This window comes from Leptinotarsa decemlineata, unplaced genomic scaffold (genome assembly GCF_025532065.1).
Source record: "Leptinotarsa decemlineata unplaced genomic scaffold, Ldec_3_MD MMD2_P_RNA_scaffold_9, whole genome shotgun sequence".
In the NCBI taxonomy this organism is placed as follows: Eukaryota; Metazoa; Arthropoda; class Insecta; order Coleoptera; family Chrysomelidae; genus Leptinotarsa; species Leptinotarsa decemlineata.
In genome coordinates, this window is record NW_027412536.1 from 425,015 (window position 1) to 449,946 (window position 24,932).

The 24,932-nt window shown below is 35.5% G+C and overlaps 2 protein-coding genes across 7 annotated transcripts in view; one reads left to right on the forward strand and one right to left on the reverse strand.

The window, feature by feature from the left end:
- The window catches only part of LOC141480586 (uncharacterized), a 34,963-nt gene extending 17,919 nt beyond the window's left edge, over nt 1–17,044 (forward strand). Inside the window, exons 2-3 of the mRNA XM_074170770.1 lie at nt 15,835–16,081; nt 16,136–17,044. Of these exons, the coding sequence (XP_074026871.1) occupies nt 15,835–16,081; nt 16,136–16,943 (1,055 nt within the window). The 3' untranslated portion in view covers nt 16,944–17,044. The remainder of the gene's footprint in view (nt 1–15,834; nt 16,082–16,135) is intronic.
- Nucleotides 1–24,932, reverse strand: part of Rbp6 (RNA-binding protein 6) — a 1,483,108-nt gene that overhangs the window by 424,882 nt on the left and 1,033,294 nt on the right. The window lies entirely within an intron of this gene.

Consider the following 24,932-nt stretch of genomic DNA (forward strand, 5'->3'; position numbering starts at 1 on the left):
ATTAGATAATATTTCATATCAAAGAAAGTTCAGATTCTGAACCTTGTGGTACACCAATATGTGATGCGGTGTTGTTCAGAGTCACAACCATTTTTCTGTCAGATGAAAATGACTTAATCCATTTAAGTACGGATCCTCTGACACCTTTGCAGTTTTCCAGACTTCAGAAAAAACTCCCTCAAATATTGATTTATTTATGAGCTTCACTAGAATGCCCGATACTGTTGGGATGACATATTTCAGAACTTTCAAATCCAATCGATGATTAATTTTTTAAATTATTCATCGTCGTTAGTATCTCAGGTTCCAACACTTCCTCGAAGAAAATAGAGTTTTCATTGAAATTAAAGACGGTATGTGGTTCTGGCCGATGTAGCATGACCGATTTTCAGAGGCTACCTTCACAAAATTGGTAGCATACTCATTTACAACTTGCGAACTATCGGTTAACAAGACACCGTTTATTTCAAGGAGGATATCCTTCTATTTTGTTTTTATTTCTCCTTGTACAATCATTTATTATGTTCCACGTGGCTCTTTGTCGGTTTTCAGATATTTCAATTTTATTGCCATAATATTCAGATTTTGACTTCCGATTATGTCTTCTCACTCACATTTCCCTTCATCACTTTTTTATACAGCTCTCTCAACTCTTTACTTTGATTTTGTAGTTCATTTGTCACCCATCTTTTTTTTATTTTTGGTCTGCTCCCATTGTGTATGTTATTTATATTCCCTCTGGGACAAGCTACATCGAGACACCATAAAAATTCATTCATGAAAGCATCAAATGCATCATTTGTTCTGAGACCTTCTAAATAAGTCCAGTTGATATTGCTCAGTCGTGTTCTGAGTTCTTGTAAATTCTCATCGGTAAATTTTCTTTTAGAGGTGGTAGTAGTAGTTTGCAATTCATTTGATGATAAGTTAGGTAGACTGAAAGAAAGAATATGGGCAAGATGTTTTGCTAGTGAAGTATCATGTTACTTCATTTTCTGGAATGTTAGTAATAAGATAGAATGTTAGTAATAATTGCTGTAGCACTCACATGACCATGTTTATTTTTTATGATGTGCCTAGGAAGGTCTGTGGTTTTTCTAAGGCCATAGGATTCTAGGCAATCATTTAAGATTTTTGTTTTGTTATTTGTGGTATCAAGGCTATTTATATTCAGATTTCCACAAACAATCAAATATTTGAATTATTTTTGAAGATAATCGCAAGTTCTAGTTTTTCAAGAAATATATTGAAATCACCCAATGGTGGTCTATAAATGCAACACACCGTTGTTTTAATATTGAAATTGGCAACTAAAGTAATAGCACTTATTTCTACATGTGACTGTAGCGAGAAGTCTTCGACACATTTCAAGGACCTACATTCTAGTTGATTCCGTGTTAAAATTAGAATTTCTCCATGAGAAAAATACAAAGCTACTTTTATATCTGGGAATGATAATGTCTCTATATCTGAATGTTGAATCCAGTGTTCAGAAATGCAGAGTTTATCTAAGTTTAGATCATCAATAAGAAATTCTATATCAGATATTTCATTTTTAATACTCTGGGCATTTACGTGCGCTACCATGAGGGTAGTAAATCCTGCTTTCACAAGTTTGTTCATGGACTTAGCTTTCGAGCATCCTGGGACAATCGGAGATATACTGATAAGAAATTATTTTTCTCACTTAAATTTTGTCCTGTTTCTAAAACCGTTTCATTAATCTGTGCCAGTGTATCACCCAGTATGTCATCATTTTCTTGATGCTTGTTTTCTGCCAGAGCCAGTTCTTCCGCTAGGGTCTGGTCAACCTTATGTGAATATATATCCGCTTCAACTTCTATTCTGAAAGATTGGGGTATATTCATTGATAAATTCTTGATCTCACAAATTGAGTTAATTTCAGTTCTTTTCCTGGCTTCAATTTTTTGCTGTTGCTGAGGAATTTCATTTGATGCAAATTCTGAGATAATATATTTTTTATTCTTGATATGTTTTATCAAGGCCCTGGTCAAGTACCACTTTCCAACCTTGTTAATACTGCTATTTTTTTTGAGTAGTTAGTCCTTCTCAAAAAGTTATTGCAATCCAAGATGCTGATGTTTGGTTGTGCAAGATGGTGGAAAGTTTTCAGTAAATCAAAATTTCTTTCATAAACTTCAGAGGTCGAATCGTTCTTGGAGAATCGATGTGGTTCAGTTAGTATAATGCAGTTTGTATGTTTTAGCCGTAGATGTATATTATTCAAATTACATCGAACTCTATCTGGCCAAAAAATGACCAAGTCGTTTTTTAGATTGTTTACGAGAATTTTCTGTCATTATTTTAATAAGTTCTTCATCGCTACAATGGGGCTTGAGGATTGACAGGATTACAACTTCTTCGTTCATTTGCCTCAACAACATTAGCACGAAATCCCTTCCCCTATGGCTTGCTACCAAAACAATTTTTTTCCCTCTATATTGGACTTTCTATTGCCTGATATATTCATTGGTTTAACTTTTTTTTGTCTCGGAGTTGAAGTTGTTTGAGTCTCTCGAATTTTCTTTAGCGCTAACTGATTACGAAATACCTATGGAACGTAAACAGTATATTTTCTCAATACCTTTTAGGAAAAGTAATACGCTTAAATATCGCTTTCTCTAAAATACAAAACTCGTCCAAACGTTCTGTACAAAATGAGGGATATACAAGACAAGATTTCAGAGTACTCCTCTGCACTATTTCGAAGTTTCAAGAACGGAAGTTGAAGTTTATCTTATTTCCGGATTGTTATAGAACTTCTAGGGAAGGTAAACAGGCTTGGTCAGCTGGTCGAACTGGATTCTAGGCGCCCTTCGATAGGTTACAGACCCAAATATCCTTCTGTGTGGAGCGTATTTACGATTCATCGAATATTGATTGGAAAGTAAAATAAGGACTTATGCTAAATTATTTTTTTCAACTATAGCAGGAATATTTAATTACAGAAACATATAAAAAAAGTAATACAAATCATGAAGCAACAAAAATTAATTATTAGCGCTCCGGGGCGACTTGATTGATTCCAGTGGCGCATTTGCTTTTTCAGCTGCAAGAAAAACCTGCAGCACATCATCTGAAGATTTTGATCTGCCAATGTGCTCTCTTTCATAGAATAATGATATATTATTCAAAAATATTCAATTCATAGAGTATTTCAATTGATAGTTGTTATAACTTGAGGCATGTAATCATTTCGAGCAATAAAAACTTCCTTTCACAAACACAGGTTGTGGACTTCTTTACTAGCTAGATGCTATTATTTATGTTGAATGTGAAACATTTTTTACATTATCGAATTCAATGACTAACAAATATATGATCATTTCTAAAATACTACCAATAAACAAAATGATAAGGAAGTATATCTTCCAAATATTCCAAAATTATTTAAGTTCTATTTTATAATGACAAACTTTTGCTACTTCATAAAGTCAAACAAACAGGAGTGAGTCAAAATTCTTGACTCACTCCTGAGTAGTATACGAGTGTATTAGTATTACTTTGATGTACTGATGTTGTATGAAATCTATTGCATAACATTTGTGGTAATGTAGTTCATTACGTGAATACTCTTACTCATAACATGATATAACACCATCCATGATAATGAATAAACAATTTGCACCCTGCAAACAATCCAACAGTAGCTTCTTCAGTAGTTTATTCAGTGAATCTGAAGAAGCAACCGAATAGTTGCAAATCATGCCCGAAAGAAAATAACGCCAGCCGCCACTGGTAGACATAAACCAATTGTGACGAGGCGAAGAGCGCGATCAGTTCGACCGACATTTCGCGTCTGTTCGCACCGAATCGATGGAATTCCCGGCGAATATTCCACCGACTTTGATGAAATTCCGAGGAATGATACAGCACCTTCGATTGCCAAACATAGGTGCCATCCACCTGGTGCCAGAAAGGCGGTAGACATTCAAATAATAGTTCAAGTTTTATATGTTCACTCTTGAAAACGTTCAGGAGTTTAGGTGTTGAGGACTGAAAATATGGTAATGTTTTAAAACATTACCATATTTTCAGTCCTTAAATTTGCTCAATGCTTTGCCACCACTACGATAGTCTTTTTTCCAAAATCAAAATTGAAACCCCGTTTAAAACTTTAGAAAAGTCAAATGTAGTATATGAAATTCCTTGGCATACATGTGACAACACATATGTTGGTCAAATATCTAGAATTTTATCAGGACGCATAACGTCACATAAAAGTGATTCTAATACAAAAAACCACCTGTGCATGTCATCAACACAAAGCACAATGAACTACACCGAAGTTAGAGTTTTGTGTACTGAAAGCAACTTACAAAAACGGTTGTTTAAAGAAATGTTCTTTATCAAAAGGAATACCAATAACATGAACAAAAAGACTGAGCTCAACAACCTCGGCAACATTTATAATTATATCTTAAAATTGGAACTCATTCCTCCTGGTGCCCCAAGCAACAGATGGTGTGTTAGTTTGGAATTGGAAACAGTGCTGAGTCTGTCATTCACTTCATTTGTGAGTACTTGGCAGCACTGTACCCATATTCAGATACTTTTGAATTGGCTAGTGTCAACCATGCTGTTGGTGGGCCTTTTGGTAATCCTGTTTTGTTTTTTACTGTCAATTTTTAAACTTCAAATGTCTATTTAGAATGTCAATTATCAAATTTCAAATATTTCCTGTTTCCTCTTTCTTTATGGTTGCTACCATGCCACCAGTAAGTGCCATGCATGGCCAGTGAAATAATTTTAAAATTTCATGGAATGAGTTTTTTGTACTTTTTCTCTGAAAATTTGATGTGTGACACTTTTCTACATGATGAAAAGTATTAACTTTGTTTTTCTCGCTGCAACGTCTGACTTTTTACTTTAACCTCAAGTTAGTAAATACATTATATACCTAATTGTTTTATAATTTTGCTGCAATGTTTTCAATTTCTTGTAGACGTCTTGATAAAGGGAATAAATATTTTCGAAAGCTCGACTATATAACAAAGAGTATTCTTTAAACAACAGCCCAGTATTTTGACTGCATCCCCAACAATATTCCGTATTTCTCCTTAACTAGTCAGTCAGTATATATATATTAATATATATATATATATATATATATATATATATATATATATATATATATATATATATATATATATATATATATATATATATATATATATATATATATAGAAAAAGCGAAGGGTCGTCTTGACTGACTAGTTAAGGAGAAATACGGAATATTGTTGGGGATGCAGTCAAAATACTGGGCTGTTGTTTAAAGAATACTCTTTGTTATATAGTCGAGCTTTCGAAAATATTTATTCCCTTTATCAAGACGTCTACAAGAAATTGAAAACATTGCAGCAAAATTATAAAACAATTAGGTATATAATGTATTTACTAACTTGAGGTTAAAGTAAAAAGTCAGACGTTGCAGTGAGAAAAACAAAGTTAATACTTTTCATCATGTAGAAAAGTGTCACACATCAAATTTTCAGAGAAAAAGTACAAAAAACTCATTCCATGAAATTTTAAAATTATTTCACTGGCCATGCATGGCACTTACTGGTGGCATGGTAGCAACCATAAAGAAAGAGGAAACAGGAAATATTTGAAATTTGATAATTGACATTCTAAATAGACATTTGAAGTTTAAAAATTGACAGTAAAAAACAAAACAGGATTACCAAAAGGCCCACCAACAGCATGGTTGACACTAGCCAATTCAAAAGTATCTGAATATGGGTACAGTGCTGCCAAGTACTCACAAATGAAGTGAATGACAGACTCAGCACTGTTTCCAATTCCAAACTAACACACCATCTGTTGCTTGGGGCACCAGGAGGAATGAGTTCCAATTTTAAGATATAATTATAAATGTTGCCGAGGTTGTTGAGCTCAGTCTTTTTGTTCATGTTATTGGTATTCCTTTTGATAAAGAACATTTCTTTAAACAACCGTTTTTGTAAGTTGCTTTCAGTACACAAAACTCTAACTTCGGTGTAGTTCATTGTGCTTTGTGTTGATGACATGCACAGGTGGTTTTTTGTATTAGAATCACTTTTATGTGACGTTATGCGTCCTGATAAAATTCTAGATATTTGACCAACATATGTGTTGTCACATGTATGCCAAGGAATTTCATATACTACATTTGACTTTTCTAAAGTTTTAAACGGGGTTTCAATTTTGATTTTGGAAAAAAGACTATCGTAGTGGTGGCAAAGCATTGAGCAAATTTAAGGACTGAAAATATGGTAATGTTTTAAAACATTACCATATTTTCAGTCCTCAACACCTAAACTCCTGAACGTTTTCAAGAGTGAACATATAAAACTTGAACTATTATTTGAATGTCTACCGCCTTTCTGGCACCAGGTGGATGGCACCTATGTTTGGCAATCGAAGGTGCTGTATCATTCCTCGGAATTTCATCAAAGTCGGTGGAATATTCGCCGGGAATTCCATCGATTCGGTGCGAACAGACGCGAAATGTCGGTCGAACTGATCGCGCTCTTCGCCTCGTCACAATTGGTTTATGTCTACCAGTGGCGGCTGGCGTTATTTTCTTTCGGGCATGATTTGCAACTATTCGGTTGCTTCTTCAGATTCACTGAATAAACTACTGAAGAAGCTACTGTTGGATTGTTTGCAGGGTGCAAATTGTTTATTCATTATCATGGATAGTGTTATATCATGTTATGAGTAAGAGTATTCACGTAATGAACTACATTACCACAAATGTTATGCAATAGATTTCATACAACACCAGTACATCAAAGTAATACTAATACACTCGTATACTACTCTAACGTAGCTCAGAGAGATATATTGCTCTATATGTAATTATCTTTCAATTTCAATTTGAAAAATGAGACAGCGTTTAGTCTGTTCGTCACCAGATGAGTAAACCATCTTTCAAACAGAAGAAACAGAAACAAAGTGAAAAGATATGCAAAAATCAAAAATGTCTTTATGTTTGGCTGGTTTGGTTATTCTATTCAAACTAAACTAAGCCTGTTTTTTTTTCCAGAGCGAAAATAAATTTCTCCAAAGAATGCTAGTTACTTTTCTTGACGGGCAGTCATGCGACTAGTAGCTGTCAACTTGAATATTTGAGGGCGCAAAGATGAAACTTGGGAAAATATTATTTCAAGCAAGCGCATAGAAAACACAGGATGACCCGTTACATTATTTATTGAAGAAGAATGCCTGTAAATGTGAAAGATCCAATAATTTTGGTTTCCAAGATACGAAAGCGTTTTTCATGTTGAAAAGCCGATGGCAATCACACGCAACATGAATATTTGAAATTTCTGATATTGTAATGGAATTTGGTACACGATTGTTGAGCTTTCACGGTATCGAAATAACAAATATTCTGGGAACATTTTGTTCACGTGTGAAAAAGACAGTTTTATATTATAATTTTATGGAATAGTTCAATAGTTTCAATGGCATCAATTCATAAAGTTTCATTGTACTATAACTTTTACGATACCCCTTTTGCCTGAAGTTGCGTATTCACCGATATAAATACAAAATATTTTTTTCAATAAAAAAGCAAGATTCTGAAACAATACACAACTCATAAATTAAACACTTGATTTATCAACAATTCTCAAGGTTTCAAATTATAACAGGAATGAGTCAAGAATTTTGACTCACTCCTGTTTGTTTGACTTTATGAAGTAGCAAAAGTTTGTCATTATAAAATAGAACTTAAATAATTTTGGAATATTTGGAAGATATACTTCCTTATCATTTTGTTTATTGGTAGTATTTTAGAAATGATCATATATTTGTTAGTCATTGAATTCGATAATGTAAAAAATATTTCACATTCAACATAAATAATAGCATCTAGCTAGTAAAGAAGTCCACAACCTGTGTTTGTGAAAGGAAGTTTTTATTGCTCGAAATGATTACATGCCTCAAGTTATAACAACTATCAATTGAAATACTCTATGAATTGAATATTTTTGAATAATATATCATTATTCTATGAAAGAGAGCACATTGGCAGATCAAAATCTTCAGATGATGTGCTGCAGGTTTTTCTTGCAGCTGAAAAAGCAAATGCGCCACTGGAATCAATCAAGTCGCCCCGGAGCGCTAATAATTAATTTTTGTTGCTTCATGATTTGTATTACTTTTTTTATATGTTTCTGTAATTAAATATTCCTGCTATAGTTGAAAAAAATAATTTAGCATAAGTCCTTATTTTACTTTCCAATCAATATTCGATGAATCGTAAATACGCTCCACACAGAAGGATATTTGGGTCTGTAACCTATCGAAGGGCGCCTAGAATCCAGTTCGACCAGCTGACCAAGCCTGTTTACCTTCCCTAGAAGTTCTAAAACAATCCGGAAATAAGATAAACTTCAACTTCCGTTCTTGAAACTTCGAAATAGTGCAGAGGAGTACTCTGAAATCTTGTGTTGTATATCCCTCATTTTGTACAGAACGTTTGGACGAGTTTTGTATTTTAGAGAAAGCGATATTTAAGCGTATTACTTTTCCTAAAAGGTATTGAGAAAATATACTGTTTACGTTCCATAGGTATTTCGTAATCAGTTAGCGCTAAAGAAAATTCGAGAGACTCAAACAACTTCAACTCCGAGACAAAAAAAAGTTAAACCAATGAATATATCAGGCAATAGAAAGTCCAATATAGAGGGAAAAAAATTGTTTTGGTAGCAAGCCATAGGGGAAGGGATTTCGTGCTAATGTTGTTGAGGCAAATGAACGAAGAAGTTGTAATCCTGTCAATCCTCAAGCCCCATTGTAGCGATGAAGAACTTATTAAAATAATGACAGAAAATTCTCGTAAACAATCTAAAAAACGACTTGGTCATTTTTTGGCCAGATAGAGTTCGATGTAATTTGAATAATATACATCTACGGCTAAAACATACAAACTGCATTATACTAACTGAACCACATCGATTCTCCAAGAACGATTCGACCTCTGAAGTTTATGAAAGAAATTTTGATTTACTGAAAACTTTCCACCATCTTGCACAACCAAACATCAGCATCTTGGATTGCAATAACTTTTTGAGAAGGACTAACTACTCAAAAAAAATAGCAGTATTAACAAGGTTGGAAAGTGGTACTTGACCAGGGCCTTGATAAAACATATCAAGAATAAAAAATATATTATCTCAGAATTTGCATCAAATGAAATTCCTCAGCAACAGCAAAAATTGAAGCCAGGAAAAGAACTGAAATTAACTCAATTTGTGAGATCAAGAATTAGTAGTTGTTTACAGCTGATTCTCGGCCTCCCCCCACCACTATGACGTATTAATTGCTTTTTTTATTGGTTGTTGTTTGGTGAAGTTTTTTTGTTGTGCAGTGAAGTCAAGGCGTTGTGACCTTGAAGTGTCTGGTGCATGGATCGTTCAGATTTTTTTTTTCATATGAGATTTTGTGTGTTTATGTGTGTGTGTGTGTGTGTGTAGGAGAATGCACGGTACAGGGTTTCATCATGTGCTTGTTTGTCTATGTACAAACATACGTCTGCATACTTCGAAGATCCTCCAAGTAATAAATGCTCCATCGGTGTTAGGGCACCAAGTTAGTAGTGGAGTGACGTCACAGCAATAACCGTTCAACGGCTAGAGAGCGACATGTTCACTCCACGACGTGTGGCAGAGTAATGCGTATTCATCGGTCTGCCCTCACCTCTCCCGAAGCGATGAAGGTTCGCTCTAGCCCCGCTATCGATGGTGACACAACGGCAGCCGAGGACCGTTTGCCTAGCGTCTACCCTCTCCGAGACCGCAACGACCACTGCTTGCTCGTATATCGACATCTGTTATCGCATTCAGTTGGGAGGTAATCTTGGCGCATGTAGTTGAGAAGTGGGGTTGGCTATGACGTCTTGACGGGTCCTATCAGAGTGTATTTAAGAAGCGTACGAGTGTTGGCTATGTCAGTTTACATCAAGTGAGTTAGTGAGAACTATTATATAAAATGTATTCCTGTGACTGTGGTAAATCTTTCACTCGTAGTGATAATCTTCGTCGGCATCAGCTCCAGAGTTGCCAAGGAGGGCCTGCAGTGAAACGGGTGAGAGTGGATAATGCAACACCTATGTATACGTGCAATTGTTGTAATGTGACAATTCCTATGACCCAAGTGAATTCTCACCGAAGAACCATGAGTCATAAAAATAATGCATGTGTTCAATTGTCTGACGGTGTTCAAATTATAACGAATGCATTCAATTGCCGCATTGCTACATACAGGGTGGAGAGTTCGATTGTTACCAGTGACTACATGTCATTTTTCAATGAGATTAGGCAGAAGGTCATTGAATTACTGGAATCAGCCATCAGGATCCATAAAAGCATCAAGGTGAATATGGAAGTTTTTGGGAATTATATTCTTCAGACTGATGATTCGAGGGACACGAAGTCATTTAATTCCCAAAATAAAATAGTGGACCAATCTTCAGATTTGAATGCTGTTTTTGATGGATTCCGTGATGTAATTGTGGCTCAAACGACTGAGTTCCAGGATCGTGACTCAGGTATTTATTTTTTAAAAATTTCAATAAGATTGAATAGTAATTTTTTTTTAATAATTCAGGTTGGACTTGTGAAAAAATATTGTTTCTCGAGGTCAACATTAATAAATACAGTCCACTGGAAGGACGTTCATATGTGAAGCTGCCTCAATGTATTCAATGGAAGAAAGCTGTTGTGAATGTTCGTAATGAAGATCAATATTGTTTTGCTTGGGCTATAACATCAGCATTATATCCTGCAGATAGTCGAGTGTCCGAACTTACGTCATATCCACATTTTTCCACTGTTTTAGATGTCACAGGTATGGATTTTCCGGTTAAAGTTAATAATAAGAGTATCGAAATATTCGAAGATAGGAATGATATTTCAATTAATGTTTACGGTTTAGAGAGTACATTTGAGAAGGGTAAAATGAAGTATGAAGTGATTGGTCCATTGCGATACTCACAGAGAAGACTCCGGAGACATGTCAATTTGTTGTTTATAACTGATGACTCCGGTAATGGTCACTATTGTTGGATCAAAGATCTTTCAAGATTAGTTTCTAATCAACTATCAGCTCATAGACAGAAAAAATATTTTTGTGACGGATGTTTGATATATTTTTCTGATGAGAGATTGCTTTTACGTCATAATATGTATGATTGTAATCACATTAGTACCACAACACCAACTACTAATTTAAAGATCAATAAATATGGTAGAATGGTTGCGGAAAATAAACTAATGTTTGAAAACTTTGAGAGGCAAATGAGGGTGCCATTTGTAGTGTATGCTGATTTTGAATCAGTGCTTAAACCGATTCATGTGAATGAGCCAAATCCTGAAAGTTCATACACGATTAAAACATTCAAACATGCCCCATATTCATTTGCTTATTTGATAAAGTGTTCATATAATGATGATTTGTCAAAATTTGTTACATATAGGGGTGTAGATGCAGCTCAGAAATTTGTGAGTAGCATTGAAGATGATTTGAAAGAGATACATGAAAATCATCTCAGAAACCCTAAACCGATGGATACACAAACTGACGAAGAAGAAGAACAGTTTGCTGCAGCCAGAACTTGTGGTATATGTAATAAAGCATTTACTGATGGTGAAGTCAAAGTAAGAGATCATTGTCATGTCACAGGAAAGAAAAGATCACATGCCGCTCACTCGAAATGTAATTTAAATTTCAAAATACCAAACTTCATACCTATCATTTTTCATAATTTAAGTGGTTATGATTGTCATTTATTCATAAAAGAATTGTATAGGAATAAAGAGAAAGTTGATGTTATCCCGCAAACTAAAGAGAAATATATATCTTTCACGAAGCATCTCTTCACACACAGCTATACCGATAAAGATGGTGTGGTTAGGAAGAATTATCTCAAAATGAGATTTATCGATAGTTATAAATTTATGACTAATTCGTTGGAGAAGTTGGGTGCAAACTTGACCTCCGATCAATGTTTGGAGATGCACAAACATTTCCCACAAATTGAGAAATTCAATTTGATGAGACAGAAAGGTGTATTTCCATATAGTTTTGTTGATGACATTGACAAATTGAATTATCCATTACTTCCGACAAAAAATCAGTTTTATGACACACTCAATTGTGAACATATATCGGAAACTGATTATGATAGGGCTAGAAATGTTTGGAATGTATTCGAGTGTCAGAATTTGGGGGAATACTCTGATTTGTATTTGAAGTCGGATGTATTGCTACTATGTGATATTTTTGAAAACTTCCGCACCACAAGTTTAGAGATATATAACTTAGATCCGGCACAATATTATACTGCACCTGGATTATCATGGGATGCCATGTTGAAGTTCACTAATGTTGAATTGGAATTACTAACTGACATTGATATGATTCACTTTTTTCAAAAAGGTATACGAGGTGGAATTAGTCAATGTAGCGAGAGGAAACATATAGCAAATAATAGATTTTTACCCAATTATAATCCCAATGAACCTTCCACATTCATTACATATTTAGATGCAACAAATCTATACGGTCACAGTATGTCACAACCTCTACCAACAAGTGAATTTACATGGTTGACACCAAATGAAATTCTTAATCTCGATGTGATGGATGTGAGTACTGATAGTCCGTATGGGTATGTATTTGAAGTGGACATTCATTATCCACAAGAGTTGCATGATAAACATTCTGACCTTCCATTTTTAGTCGAAAAAATAATACCACCTCGTACACAATCGAAAATTCCCAAATTAATTCCAAATTTGAATGATAAAAGAAAATATATTGTTCATTATAGGAATCTACAGCAAGCTGTCAAAAATGGATTGATTGTAATGAATACACATAGAGTATTGAAATTCAAACAATCATGCTGGATGAAACCCTATATAGATCTTAATAATGAAATGCGTAATAGGTCTAACAACAAATCTGTTAAAGATTTCTATAAACTAATGAATAATGCGGTGTATGGAAAGACAATGGAGAATGTAGATAATCGAATTGATGTTAGACTCGTTACACATTGGGAAAATATAAAGAAAAATATAGGTGCCAGCACTCTCATAGCCAAACCAAATTTCAAAAATTGTTCAATTTTCACTGATAATTTCGTTGCCATTCAATTGGGTAGAGTGAAGGTTCATTACGATAAACCATTATATTTGGGATTTTCCATATTAGAATTATCTAAAACAGTCATGTATGACTTTTTCTATGGATGCATCAAACAACACTTTGATGAAAATGTCTCTTTACTTTACACAGATACCGACTCGCTCATTCTTAAAGTAAACACAGAAAATTTTTATGAATTCATAAAAACTAACATAAGTAGATTTGATACATCCAATTACAGTATAGTTAACCAATTCAATATTCCAGTAACAAGTTCAGTCTTGGGTAACTTCAAAGATGAATTTCCAAATGATCCAATCATGAGTTTTTATGGTACAGGTGCTAAAGCATATTATGTGAAATCTGTTGATGGTGAATTTAAGAAAGCCAAAGGGGTTAAACGATCGGTAATAAAGAATGAATTGACATGCGAAGATTATCAAAAAATCGTCGAACAAGGTGGTATGATATTCAGAAAGATGAATTCATTTAGAAGCGTGTTGCATGATATGTATACTGAATTGAAAAATAAAGTTGCATTATCATACCACGACGATAAACGATTTATCATTCCGAATACTACCCACACTCTTCCTTGGGGTCATAATGATATTGAATTTTATGAAAACGATCCAAATGAGAACATTCGTTGGATAAGTAATATTATTCAACAATCACAATCTCAGGAGACTCCATTGGATCAATTGATTAATTTATTATCTGCCGAGATCAATGATTGAAGTATCATTCAATATCTTCAAAACCGGAAAATTCAATATGACAGAAGTATTGTGATATTAATGTATTATGTATGTATGTATATGTATTACTGTAATGAATATAAAATGATTGAAATTTTATTTGTATTATTTCTATTTCCCTAATCGATTACTGCAATATATAGTATAATGTAAAAGAAAGGAATATCAGTTTGAAAAGAATCATCGTGGGTGCACAATGTCTAAAACAATCGATAAATTTGGCAGAAAAAAAAATGGGGTGGTAATGTCATCCGAGGTCCACCCGGCAATGGATTTAAATTAACAAAAGATGGTCATTATGACATGCAAAGAAAAATATTGAAAAATACAAGCGAACCAATTGACAAGAGTGATTGTGTAACTGTATCATACCTTGAGGGGGAAATTAACGGAACAAAGGAGGTTATACTTCTAGCCCTACAAGCTGCAATACAATCCACAATAGGCAATATTGCTCGCGATGCCCGTCAAGCATTTGACGATAAAATTGCAGAGGCTCGGATAACTTTCACTCGTAAATTTGACAAACTTACAAATGATGTAGACATAAAAATGTCTGACATAACAGCGTCTACAAATAAAAAATTTGATGCTATGTCAAACATAACAGCGACTACAATGAAAAAGTATGATGTACTGGAAGAGAGAGTTGAAGTTTTGGAGAAAAGCCATAAAGTCAGGCCATCAGGTGGAGTGGGATATCCAGGACTGAACATTGATCCAAATATTAGAATAATAGAACCAAAACCAAAAGCAACAGATGACGTATTAATTGAACCAACATGGTGAATAGTGAAGTGGAATAGCCTGCCTGGCCAGGGCCTGATTAAGTTAGGTTAGGAAAAAAAATGTGTATTTGAAAAATTAATAATGAAAGTTATCAACAAGTATTATTATATATATTTCAATGTCCCTGAAGTGGCATTAGTGATGTACTCGAATTCTGACTTGACATGTTCTCAACTGTTAAAATTTGAAAAAAAAAATTTAATTTGAAGAAAAAAAGCAAATTTGAAAAAAATTTTTTGAAATTTGAAAATAAATTTTAAAATTAAAAAAAAAATATTTTTTCACAAACCTATACCCTCTTGCGAAAAAATTAATAGAGACCAAATTTGTTGGAAATTAAATTCTCTACAACTTTTGTTATTACTATTTTTCGTGTTAAATTGAAAATAAGTGTAATAAATTCAATATTACATAATGAGATTACAACCCGTTCTTTTCTTGAAAAATATCAATCCTGCGAAAAAATTAATGAAGACCAAATTTGTTGGAAATTGAATTCTCTACAACTTTTGTCATTACCATTTTTCGTGTAAAACTGAAAATAAGTGTAATAAATTTAATATTACATAATGAGATTACAACCCGTTCTTTTCTCGAAAAATATCAATCCTGCGAAAAAATTGATAGAGACCAAATTTGTTGGAAATTAAATTCTCTACAACTTTTGTCATTACTATTTTTCGTGTTAAATTGAAAATAAGTGTAATAAATTCAATATTACATAATGAGATTACAACCCGTTCTTTTCTCGAAAAATATCAATCCTGCGAAAAAATAATAGAGACCAAATTTGTTGGAAATTAAATTCTCTACAACTTTTGTCATTACTATTTTTCGTGTAAAATTGAAAATAAGTGTAATAAATTCAATATTATAATAATGAGATTCCACCACTCATTTCTCAAAAAATATCGATTCTACATACACACTGAACATTAAATACCCCCATTATTGATTTTAATAATATAGATTTACAAAAAATAAAGATTTTTTTCTCCAGTCACAATTCAAGTAGATGATCAATGCCGGTTCTATGACTGAGGATGACCAATGCCGGTTCTATGACTAAAAATTTTTAATTTTATGTTTCATTAAAAAAAAATTTAACAACACACTGTAGTCCCCGCCCACTCTCCTCCACTTTTAGCCCCGCCCCCTTCCCACCATTGCTCGCCTCACCCCACAATTGCGCATGCGCGCCCCCACCTCACTCCCACCACTCCAACTTCTGCCTACACCCTGAGGAGCACACTTCTCGGCATTCAGTACGACAAGTCTTCTCATCGAGTGCAGTCCAGCTACAGCAATCTACTACAACACCAGTCTAATACAGCAGTCTTCTACAGTCTACAACAAGCGAATTTTGAGTAAGTTATCAATGTTACTTTTTCATAACAACTAACTTTGTATTACATTTTCAGAATGGAAAACTACACGCAGGAAATCGACAACGCTGTGGCATCGATCATACCTGTGGATGTTGAGGTGGAGCGACCAGGCAGCCCTGACATGTTCGAGGGAGACGAGGTGGCGATGGTCCAAGAGGTGAAGGCTTCAACTTCGGGTGGTGTGCAGCGGCCACGCAGCCCTGTCTCATTTCAGGAAGACAGGGTTGTTAACAAAGCCAAGCGGCAATCTGCAGCTAAGGTTGGTCCTATTCAAAGGTATAGGAGTAAATGCAATAGGACTAACCCTTATGCAGGTAGTTGGTCGACCGCCAAAAGGAATCCTCCGAGACGTCCCACACCGCTCGCATTGACAGTGGAAAGACGGAGGGCATATAAGCCGGTGCCGAGGGTGCCATCTCCAGGTGAAATCCTCACCCAATTTGCATTATCAGCGATGTTGACACCCATGGAACTCACACCGGTGCCTGATCCTGCCATGGAGGTCGTGCCACCAGTGTCGAAGCCTGCCGGGGAGATCGCGCCACAAGTGCCACCAGTGCCGGAGCCTTTCGGAGAGGTTAACCCCCAGGAGATGGAAACTTTCCTACAGAGGTGTAGGGATGTTGCACTTGCTTCACGAAATAGTGAGGCCGCGTTGGCTAACATTTCCCGGGAGGAGAATGAAATTGCTAGCCAACGGCGCGAGTTGTTAATGAGGATGGCCGAGCTAGATCGAAGGACTGCAGCTCTGAAGGAAAGGCGGAAGGCAGAGACCTCTTCGATAGAGCTCAATAATGAACTAAAAATATTTATAAAGAAATTTTTGAATAAAGTGAAATAGTTTTTAGGTTAACTAGGATAGTTTTAGGATAATTAGGTAGCATGGTAGTTTTAGGTTTGTAATTATAATTTTAGGAATAAAAAACAAAAAAAAAATGAAAAAAGAAGTGAAATAAAGGGTGTACATTGTTTTGGTTTGGTACACATTGAACAATGCGATGGTTGGAGCATTTTTCTTCACTTCGTCTTTTCATTATTTTTCTTTTTTTCCATTTTCAATTCCAAGTTCTTTCATCCCCACTCCTCCCCACTCCCTTTCAAAAGTATAAAAGTAGGAATTATCTGTTGGAATATTCAGTTGATCAGCCACCTTCAACATGGAACCTGATTCAACTACTGAGCCGTACAGTGACCCAGCGCATCAACATCCTTACTGGGCTTCTATCCATGAAGGATTCGTGGACTCCACAACGGCACCTCATGACATTCCCTTCGAATTCATGAATAATGACTACAGGGTGCAGGTTCAGCATGTCACTGGGAGTGATGAAGCTGACTTATCGGACGGGGATTATCCGGATCCCTACCAATGGGATGACGAATGGGGTGACCCACCGCCTGTAGACATCACAGATGAGGATGACGACGACGACGACGATGACGCTGGCGACATCAGACTTCCACCATCCCCAATCCTTATCGAGGACAGTCCTCCGCCATCTCCTATCCTAATTGATGACGATGATGTCCTAAATTCCGACGACGATATGTAATCGTTTCCCTGTTTCTCCCACCCTTTCCTTTCCTTTCCTTTCCTTTCCTTCCACGGAGTACACACTTTTTTGGTTGGTGTACACGAGGCACTGCGAGGCTGGGGCAGTGTCTTCCTCCCTCTCTCTTATTAGTTTTTCATAATAATCACTTAGAATTTCTCATAATAATCGCTCAGAGTTTCATGAAGATCGTCATTTTTAATGTTTTCGAATCTCAAACACTGTTCTACATTTACACTTCACCCCCTCCGTTTTATTTCTTCCAATATAAATATAGTATCAATCCCAGTTCTACATCATTCTTCCACAATGTCGATTGCTGATTCCACCACCGAACCGATGAGTGTACCAGAGTCTTCTATGATGAGTACAGGACCCATCCAGGTACATGAAATAGATTCTACGTTTGATCATTTCAGTACAACCTTCGCAGAAATGCTGCAACGCATCTACGATCTTCCTGATGATTTCCCGGAACGTATGCAAGAGGAAGTAGATGAGTTAGACGATCTACAGGATAACGAGCTAGATGATCATGCGGACGACATAATTAGTATATCATCTGATTCAGATGAATTTGATGAATATGAGGACGACATCATCAGTATATCATCAGATACAGATGATTCAGATGATGACACCATCATGATTGTTTCTGATGATGAAGAGCGTTAGTCCATACCATTGTATGGATTAATAGGAAAAACAGCCCTTTTAAGGGCTACAATTAAAGACAATAAACAACTATTTTCAGAGCTATCATTATATTCAATGATTGAGAAAATATCAACTTCGACTTTTCAGTCAAAGTAGTACTCATCATATACACAGATATTCGATGATAAACCAAATCCTAACTTCGACTTTTTAGTCAAAGTAGTCATTTATCACATAATCTGTGAATTCTACTACTACCGTTTGTGTGAATAATGTAGCCCTGAAAAGGGCTGTTGTTTTTTTTTTGACCAGTAGGTCCACGGTTATTGTGCCACAGGTTGGACATTATTACATATAATACATGTAGATACTCGGGTGAAGTTTGTTAGTGGCCTCTCGCAAGCTTCACACCAATTTTGTCCCATTTCCATAATTGAGACAGTGTTGTGGGTGTTGACATGGGCATACCACCCTCCATTATTGTTTCTATGCGAATAAAACCGAAAGCAGCACCAGCATAGTTTTTTGTTCTCTCCATCTATTGTGCTGATCAATACGTATGCATCCATTGCACAATACAAATCCAAGGGATCTTCCAATGTCTCACTGACATTGAGCGTTCGCATACCGATCCTCAAAGCACCATCGCCTTCAGTTGTGTCAGCTTCTATCCCTTCATCATCTCCTTCTTCATCCATGACCCTCTCAAACTCCATCACGTCATCATCTTCGTCGCTTTGGTTGGCCTCGTTTTCAACTTCGTCTATCTCATCTTCATCGACTCCAACATTTTCTGCTTCAACTATCACTTCCTCTAGCGGAACATTGACATCATCATCATCTGATTCGTCTATCCAATTGTTTTCATCAACAGCAGATATTCTATTTAATGCAGCATTTATTTTTGCAGAATTCATCTTGTTGTTGTTTGCTCACAGTTGTAGAGAGTGAATGAATGAACTTCAGGATCGCAAGTCGACTTATACGATTGAATAGGAAACGGAAGTGGTACGACTCCCACCTATCACTTGACTCGTTTTAAGTGGGAGAGAAGGATATGGCATCTCTAGTCGATGAAAGAGTGGGCTAGTTGACGAAAGAGCGCATGCGCTAGTTTATTTTCTTCTATAAAAGGTGAAGTATCAGTAACATCATCACCTTTCCTATCCACATTCTATTGCTATCACATATCATTCCTCCAAACCTAAATAATCATTATCATGAGCTCCATGCCACTATTGATTGCTGAAGATGGTTCACCACTTGTTGATATCGATCACACTAATTTTGAAAATATTCCAGTATTACATTTACAGTCTCAAGACTCGATAAGTGATTTTGATATTAGCGACTTCGTTAACTTCGCAGATGTGCCGGAACCAATTCAACAAATTATCGTTGAAACTCCAATCATTTCACAATCATCATCATCCAAACACCCTTCATCTACCCCCCCTCTTGGTGTTGATAAAAAATCCAGAACTATCAAAAGGAAGGTTAATAATGCATCTTCATCGATTGTCACTGAGTTGAAAGAAAAAAAACAATCGAAAAGTGGTTTGCAGGAGAAAAAGCCCACAACGAAAAGTGACAGATCGAAGAGGAAGACAAAATGTGAACCCAAAGAAATGAAGGGTGATTTGATGACTGAATCGCTATCTTCTTTCACTCCATTACTTCGGTTTGGAGATATGAAAAAGAAAGCGAAATGCCGTCTTGTAAAGGCGCAAAAGGCTATTGCTGAACATGAAAAGAGTGAGCAAGCTATTAGTGTCAATAAGGACACTCTTCAAGCATTAGATGCTAAGATTGCATTAGCGAAAATTGAATTGGCTAACATGAGCAAAGAAGCAGATGAACTACGTTCAAAAATCATGAAAGATGACAAATTCAATCAACGTTCGAGAATGCAAGCACAGGCAGAGCTTGAGGAGTCGACTCGACTTTATGAGACGGCATTATCAGTGAGAGATAATTGGCGAAAAGAGTTGGAGAAAGCATTTCAAAGTGACAGCGATTAGTTTTGGGAATGGTATTGTGTTCTCAATATTGTGAGTTGAAAAAAATTTTAAGCGGGAATGGAGTATACAATTAATTTGGTTTGGTATACACAGAACATTGCGAATGGTTGGGGCAATGTTTACCGCTGCAATATTTTTTCAATTCACTTACATATAATTGAAATGAAAACAATAATGAACTTTAACATTACTTTATTCATAAATACATTATTAGATACATTTAAAGCATATTTGATTCATCAATCCAAGAATTCTGTTCACTAGGAAGTCCTAACCACTTTACATATACTTTATTTTTCCTTTTCTTCAGCACTTTCTCGATCAGATATACATCAGGATTTTCGGTTAGCAATAACTCTTCTTCGTAAAAACATCCTCTAATAGGTTGTTCATTCATATCTTCAAGATTATAGGTTGTGGGAAAAGTTTTATTGATTTTAACAATCTTGAAGAGTTCCGTGGTAAAGTTCGCAGTGTAAGACTTTTCAAAAATATTTTTGTATTTGCTTATTCGTACAATATCATTCAATCGGAATTTGGGTTTACTTTGTTTTTTTCCAACTCCATTGATACCTTTGAATATCAATCTTGTTGATGGATCAACATTAATGGGTGCCATACCTATTGTACGATGAACTTTATTGTTATATCTACTAGTTATAGTTGGAAGAATATCAAGCCATTTGTGGTGACCTCTCATCGAAAATTCCTTATAGAGCCACCCCTTTATTGTACGAATCACTCTTTCTGCTATAGCTGCCTTCTTTGTGCTAAATGTTGAATAATGATTGATATTATATTCTCGCATGAGAGATGAGAAGCTTTTATTGAAAAATTCTTTCCCTTGATCGCTTTGTATGTGTTTGGGGAAGTATTTGGCTTCTTTCAGTACATGTTTCATTGCATTAGTTACTGTACTACCTGTTTTATCTTTAACTGCTACAGTCCACAGATATTTGGAGTAACAATCTATCACTACAAGTATATATCGGTATCCTTCATTACTTTTTGCATAAGGTTGCAGTTCAGCTAAATCTATTTGCCATAGATCTGCAAAACCTTTGATGGTGGTTATTCTTCTACGAAAATTACGTCTTGCAGGTTTATGTAATTCATTAACAACTTGTCGTTTGACATCACTTATTTCATTAGTCATTCTATTTCAATATGATTAAAGAGAAAATGTGATAATGTTACTGCATTGAATGATGATGTGACAGTGATCATTACATGTGAATATGTTAATATATTATACCTTCTTCACGTAATTCTTCAATTATTGAAATTATTTCATTGTCATGTCCTGTATGACCAGCTGACTTTGAAGCTACCAATAATCGTAGGCGAGCAACTAACTCTTTCGGTGAATTCCAGTACACATAATTCACAGGTTTAGAATTATATATTTTCTCCATTTTCACTCGTTTGAGTGCTCCACCAATTTTACTTCTACTTCTTATTGGATATTGTCGTGAGTCTAATAGAGGTTTGATAACTTCACGAAATTTTTTAGAATTTGTATTTTTAAAACCATTCTTCTGATGATATTGTTTATATGGAGCATTCGTTATTTTCAATATTTTGGAATATACTTGACGAGTTTCTTTATTATCAACATCTCGTGGATTCTTCAAAAAGATCATATCATACAATTCTGGACTACCTGCGCATTCATATTTTTTCACTTTATTAGCATCCCAAAATGAAATGTTTCCATCTTTGAAATACACCACTAGACTTCCCATTTTCAGCTTTTGTGTAATAGGATCCATACGTACGCCAAATGTTCCATCATATGCTGGATTTCTAGATTTTACATTATTCAAATGTTTCATCAAAACATCTTCACCACTTTCATTCATATCAGGTGAGGTGTCAGGATCCGAGGAATCGATGTGGGACGATGATGGTGTTTCGAATAGAGTTGTTCTCATATCGTCTTGAAGTGTGCTCGTGTCACTATTCACAGATGATACACTAGCAAAAGATTGTTTTCTTCCTATTGGAGTACTCATGGGATAATTTGAAGTAGATTGAACAGTTCCATGATTTGGTGATAACACTGGTGATTTAGAAGTAGCGTTTGATGATAAAACATTCAATGGTTTCATTATGGGCTCATACAATCTTTCAAGTGTCGTACGATTTTCAATATTATCATTCTTGATAGAGTTGAATTTCTGCCTGACAGCTTCTGTTGTCTCTACTAGTTGACGTTTCAAATTCATTTCATTGTTTTTATTTTCAGAATCTTTTTTTGTATTCATAATGCCCTTTTTTAAATTATAGCCTAATTCGCTGATGAAGTAACCTCTACAATATTCAGTGATCGAATAAGTGTAAAAAACAAGATCATGGGTATATAAAACTATCGAATCCTTTGCGATATCTACCTTCATCTATTTTTCTATCCTTATCAATGACTAGAAATCCATATTGGTCCTCCCAGCATTTAACACACATCAATTGGAATTGTTTGAATGTTACATCGGGTGAAACATGATCTGAATAAATGTGATGTAAATTCGTCTCATCTTGTTTGAACATTAAAATGAAATTGGTATTGTCACGCACTAACTGTTTGGGTACCCGTGAATATGTCTGTGCTAGATAAAAACAATCAACATCCTTATGACGTCCCATACAGAAATATGATCTAATAATATCTTGCTTTTCACATATCACATCATCGAAAATGAAAACAGAATTAGGCTTAGCGTCGGAGGGTTCCACTATTTCTGCATTATTGCTGAATGTATAAAAACCTAATCCTTTTATAGGTTCCAAAACACTTCGCAAGTACTGATATTTAGGTTGATTGAGTGATTTCGAATAGAGATACACATTTCTAAATCTCAGTCCTTGTGGATGTGTTAATAGTGATATCATTGCATTCGTCTTTCCACAATTTGAAGGTCCTATAATGAGTCCTCGAACTGATGATGGAAGTAGTGGACCATGTCTGAATACCCTTTGTCCATTCAATCCACAACCAAATTTCTCATCTAGATTATCTACAGCAAACTTTTCTTTCTGTTTTACAATGCGCATCGTGCCGTGGTTGGAGACTATATAAATGTTATTAGCTTATTCATTTCAATGTGTACCATCAAACGATACGGACGTATTGAAAGTGATCGTAAAATTAAAAGAGGTTGTGGTTTTGTTAATGATTTAATAAACAAACTTCCTTTCGAATTACATCTACCCGGAGGTTATCAATACTGTGGACCGGGTACAAAATTGAAACAACGTTTAGCTCGTAACGACCCTGGAATCAATAAATTAGATATTGAATGCAAAAAACACGATATTCAATATTCTAAGCATCCATCCGATCTTGCAGCAAGACATTTAGCCGACAAAGAACTTGAATACAGCGCTTGGGATAGGGTTAAATCGAAGGACGCGAGTATTGGGGAAAGAGCAGCTGCATTACTTGTCACCAACATTATGAAAGCGAAAAGACATATGGGCATGGGTTGTAGTACCAATAAGAAAAAATGTAAGAGGAAACAAACGAAGAAAAATAAAATTAAAAAAGTTGCATTTGGTGCTGGGATAGTCCATAAAGTGCGAAATGTATTGAAGAAAGCTGGTGGGAATCAATTTGTGACGAATAATAGCAAAAAAGCTATTACTGTGGCATTGCAGGCGGCACGTAAATACCTTAAAGCTGCCGGTGGAAAGAAGAAAATCCGCACACCACGCATAATTCCTGTTCCCAAGATCGGTGGACTTTTACCATTGATACCAATTTTTGCTGGACTATCCGCACTAGGAAGTTTGGCGGGAGCCGCTGCTGGTATTACCAAGGCCGTGAATTCGGCAAAAGCCAGCAGAGCGGCTTTAATGGAAGCCAATCGTCACAATAAAACCATGGAGGCTGTAGCATTAGGCAAACGCGGAAGTGGAATATATCTCAAACCATACCGTAAAGGTTTAGGACTATATTTAAAACCATACAAAGCCACAAACAAAACAAAAAACTAATTGAACCCCTACCTCAGAGGCCTCTTACTGATCACGATCTCAGTTATTATGCACAAAAAATGAAAATTCCACATTTTCGTGGTGTTTTTATGCGTGATAGATTACCATCTTCAGGTCCAAAACAAAACGAGACAGCTATTGTTAATTTAGATGGAATAAGTGGACCAGGAACACATTGGGTGGCATATAAAAAATGTGGGAAAGAAGTCACATATTTCGATAGTTTTGGAGATCTACCCCCACCATTGGAATTGACTCGATTCTTTCGAAAATGTTCGAATGTAAAAATCAAGTATAACTATGATCGACAACAGAAATTTAATACAGTTCTCTGTGGTCACTTGTGCTTGCAGTTTCTCTCTAAATAATTTTCCAAATAAAAATGGATTCAACACCAAAACTGGATCGGGAGGCTATCAAGGGAATGGGGTTTTCACTTAGAATGTTTTCAAAATATGGTACCTTGAAAAAAATGGATAAAGTGATGCTTGCAAATATGCCTAAGGAAGTGATACTTGCATGTGTTGCACATGAGATTGCATATGTTTGGGAAAAGTTGCCTAAGCATCTGCAAGATGACATCGATATAATGAAACATAGATATTG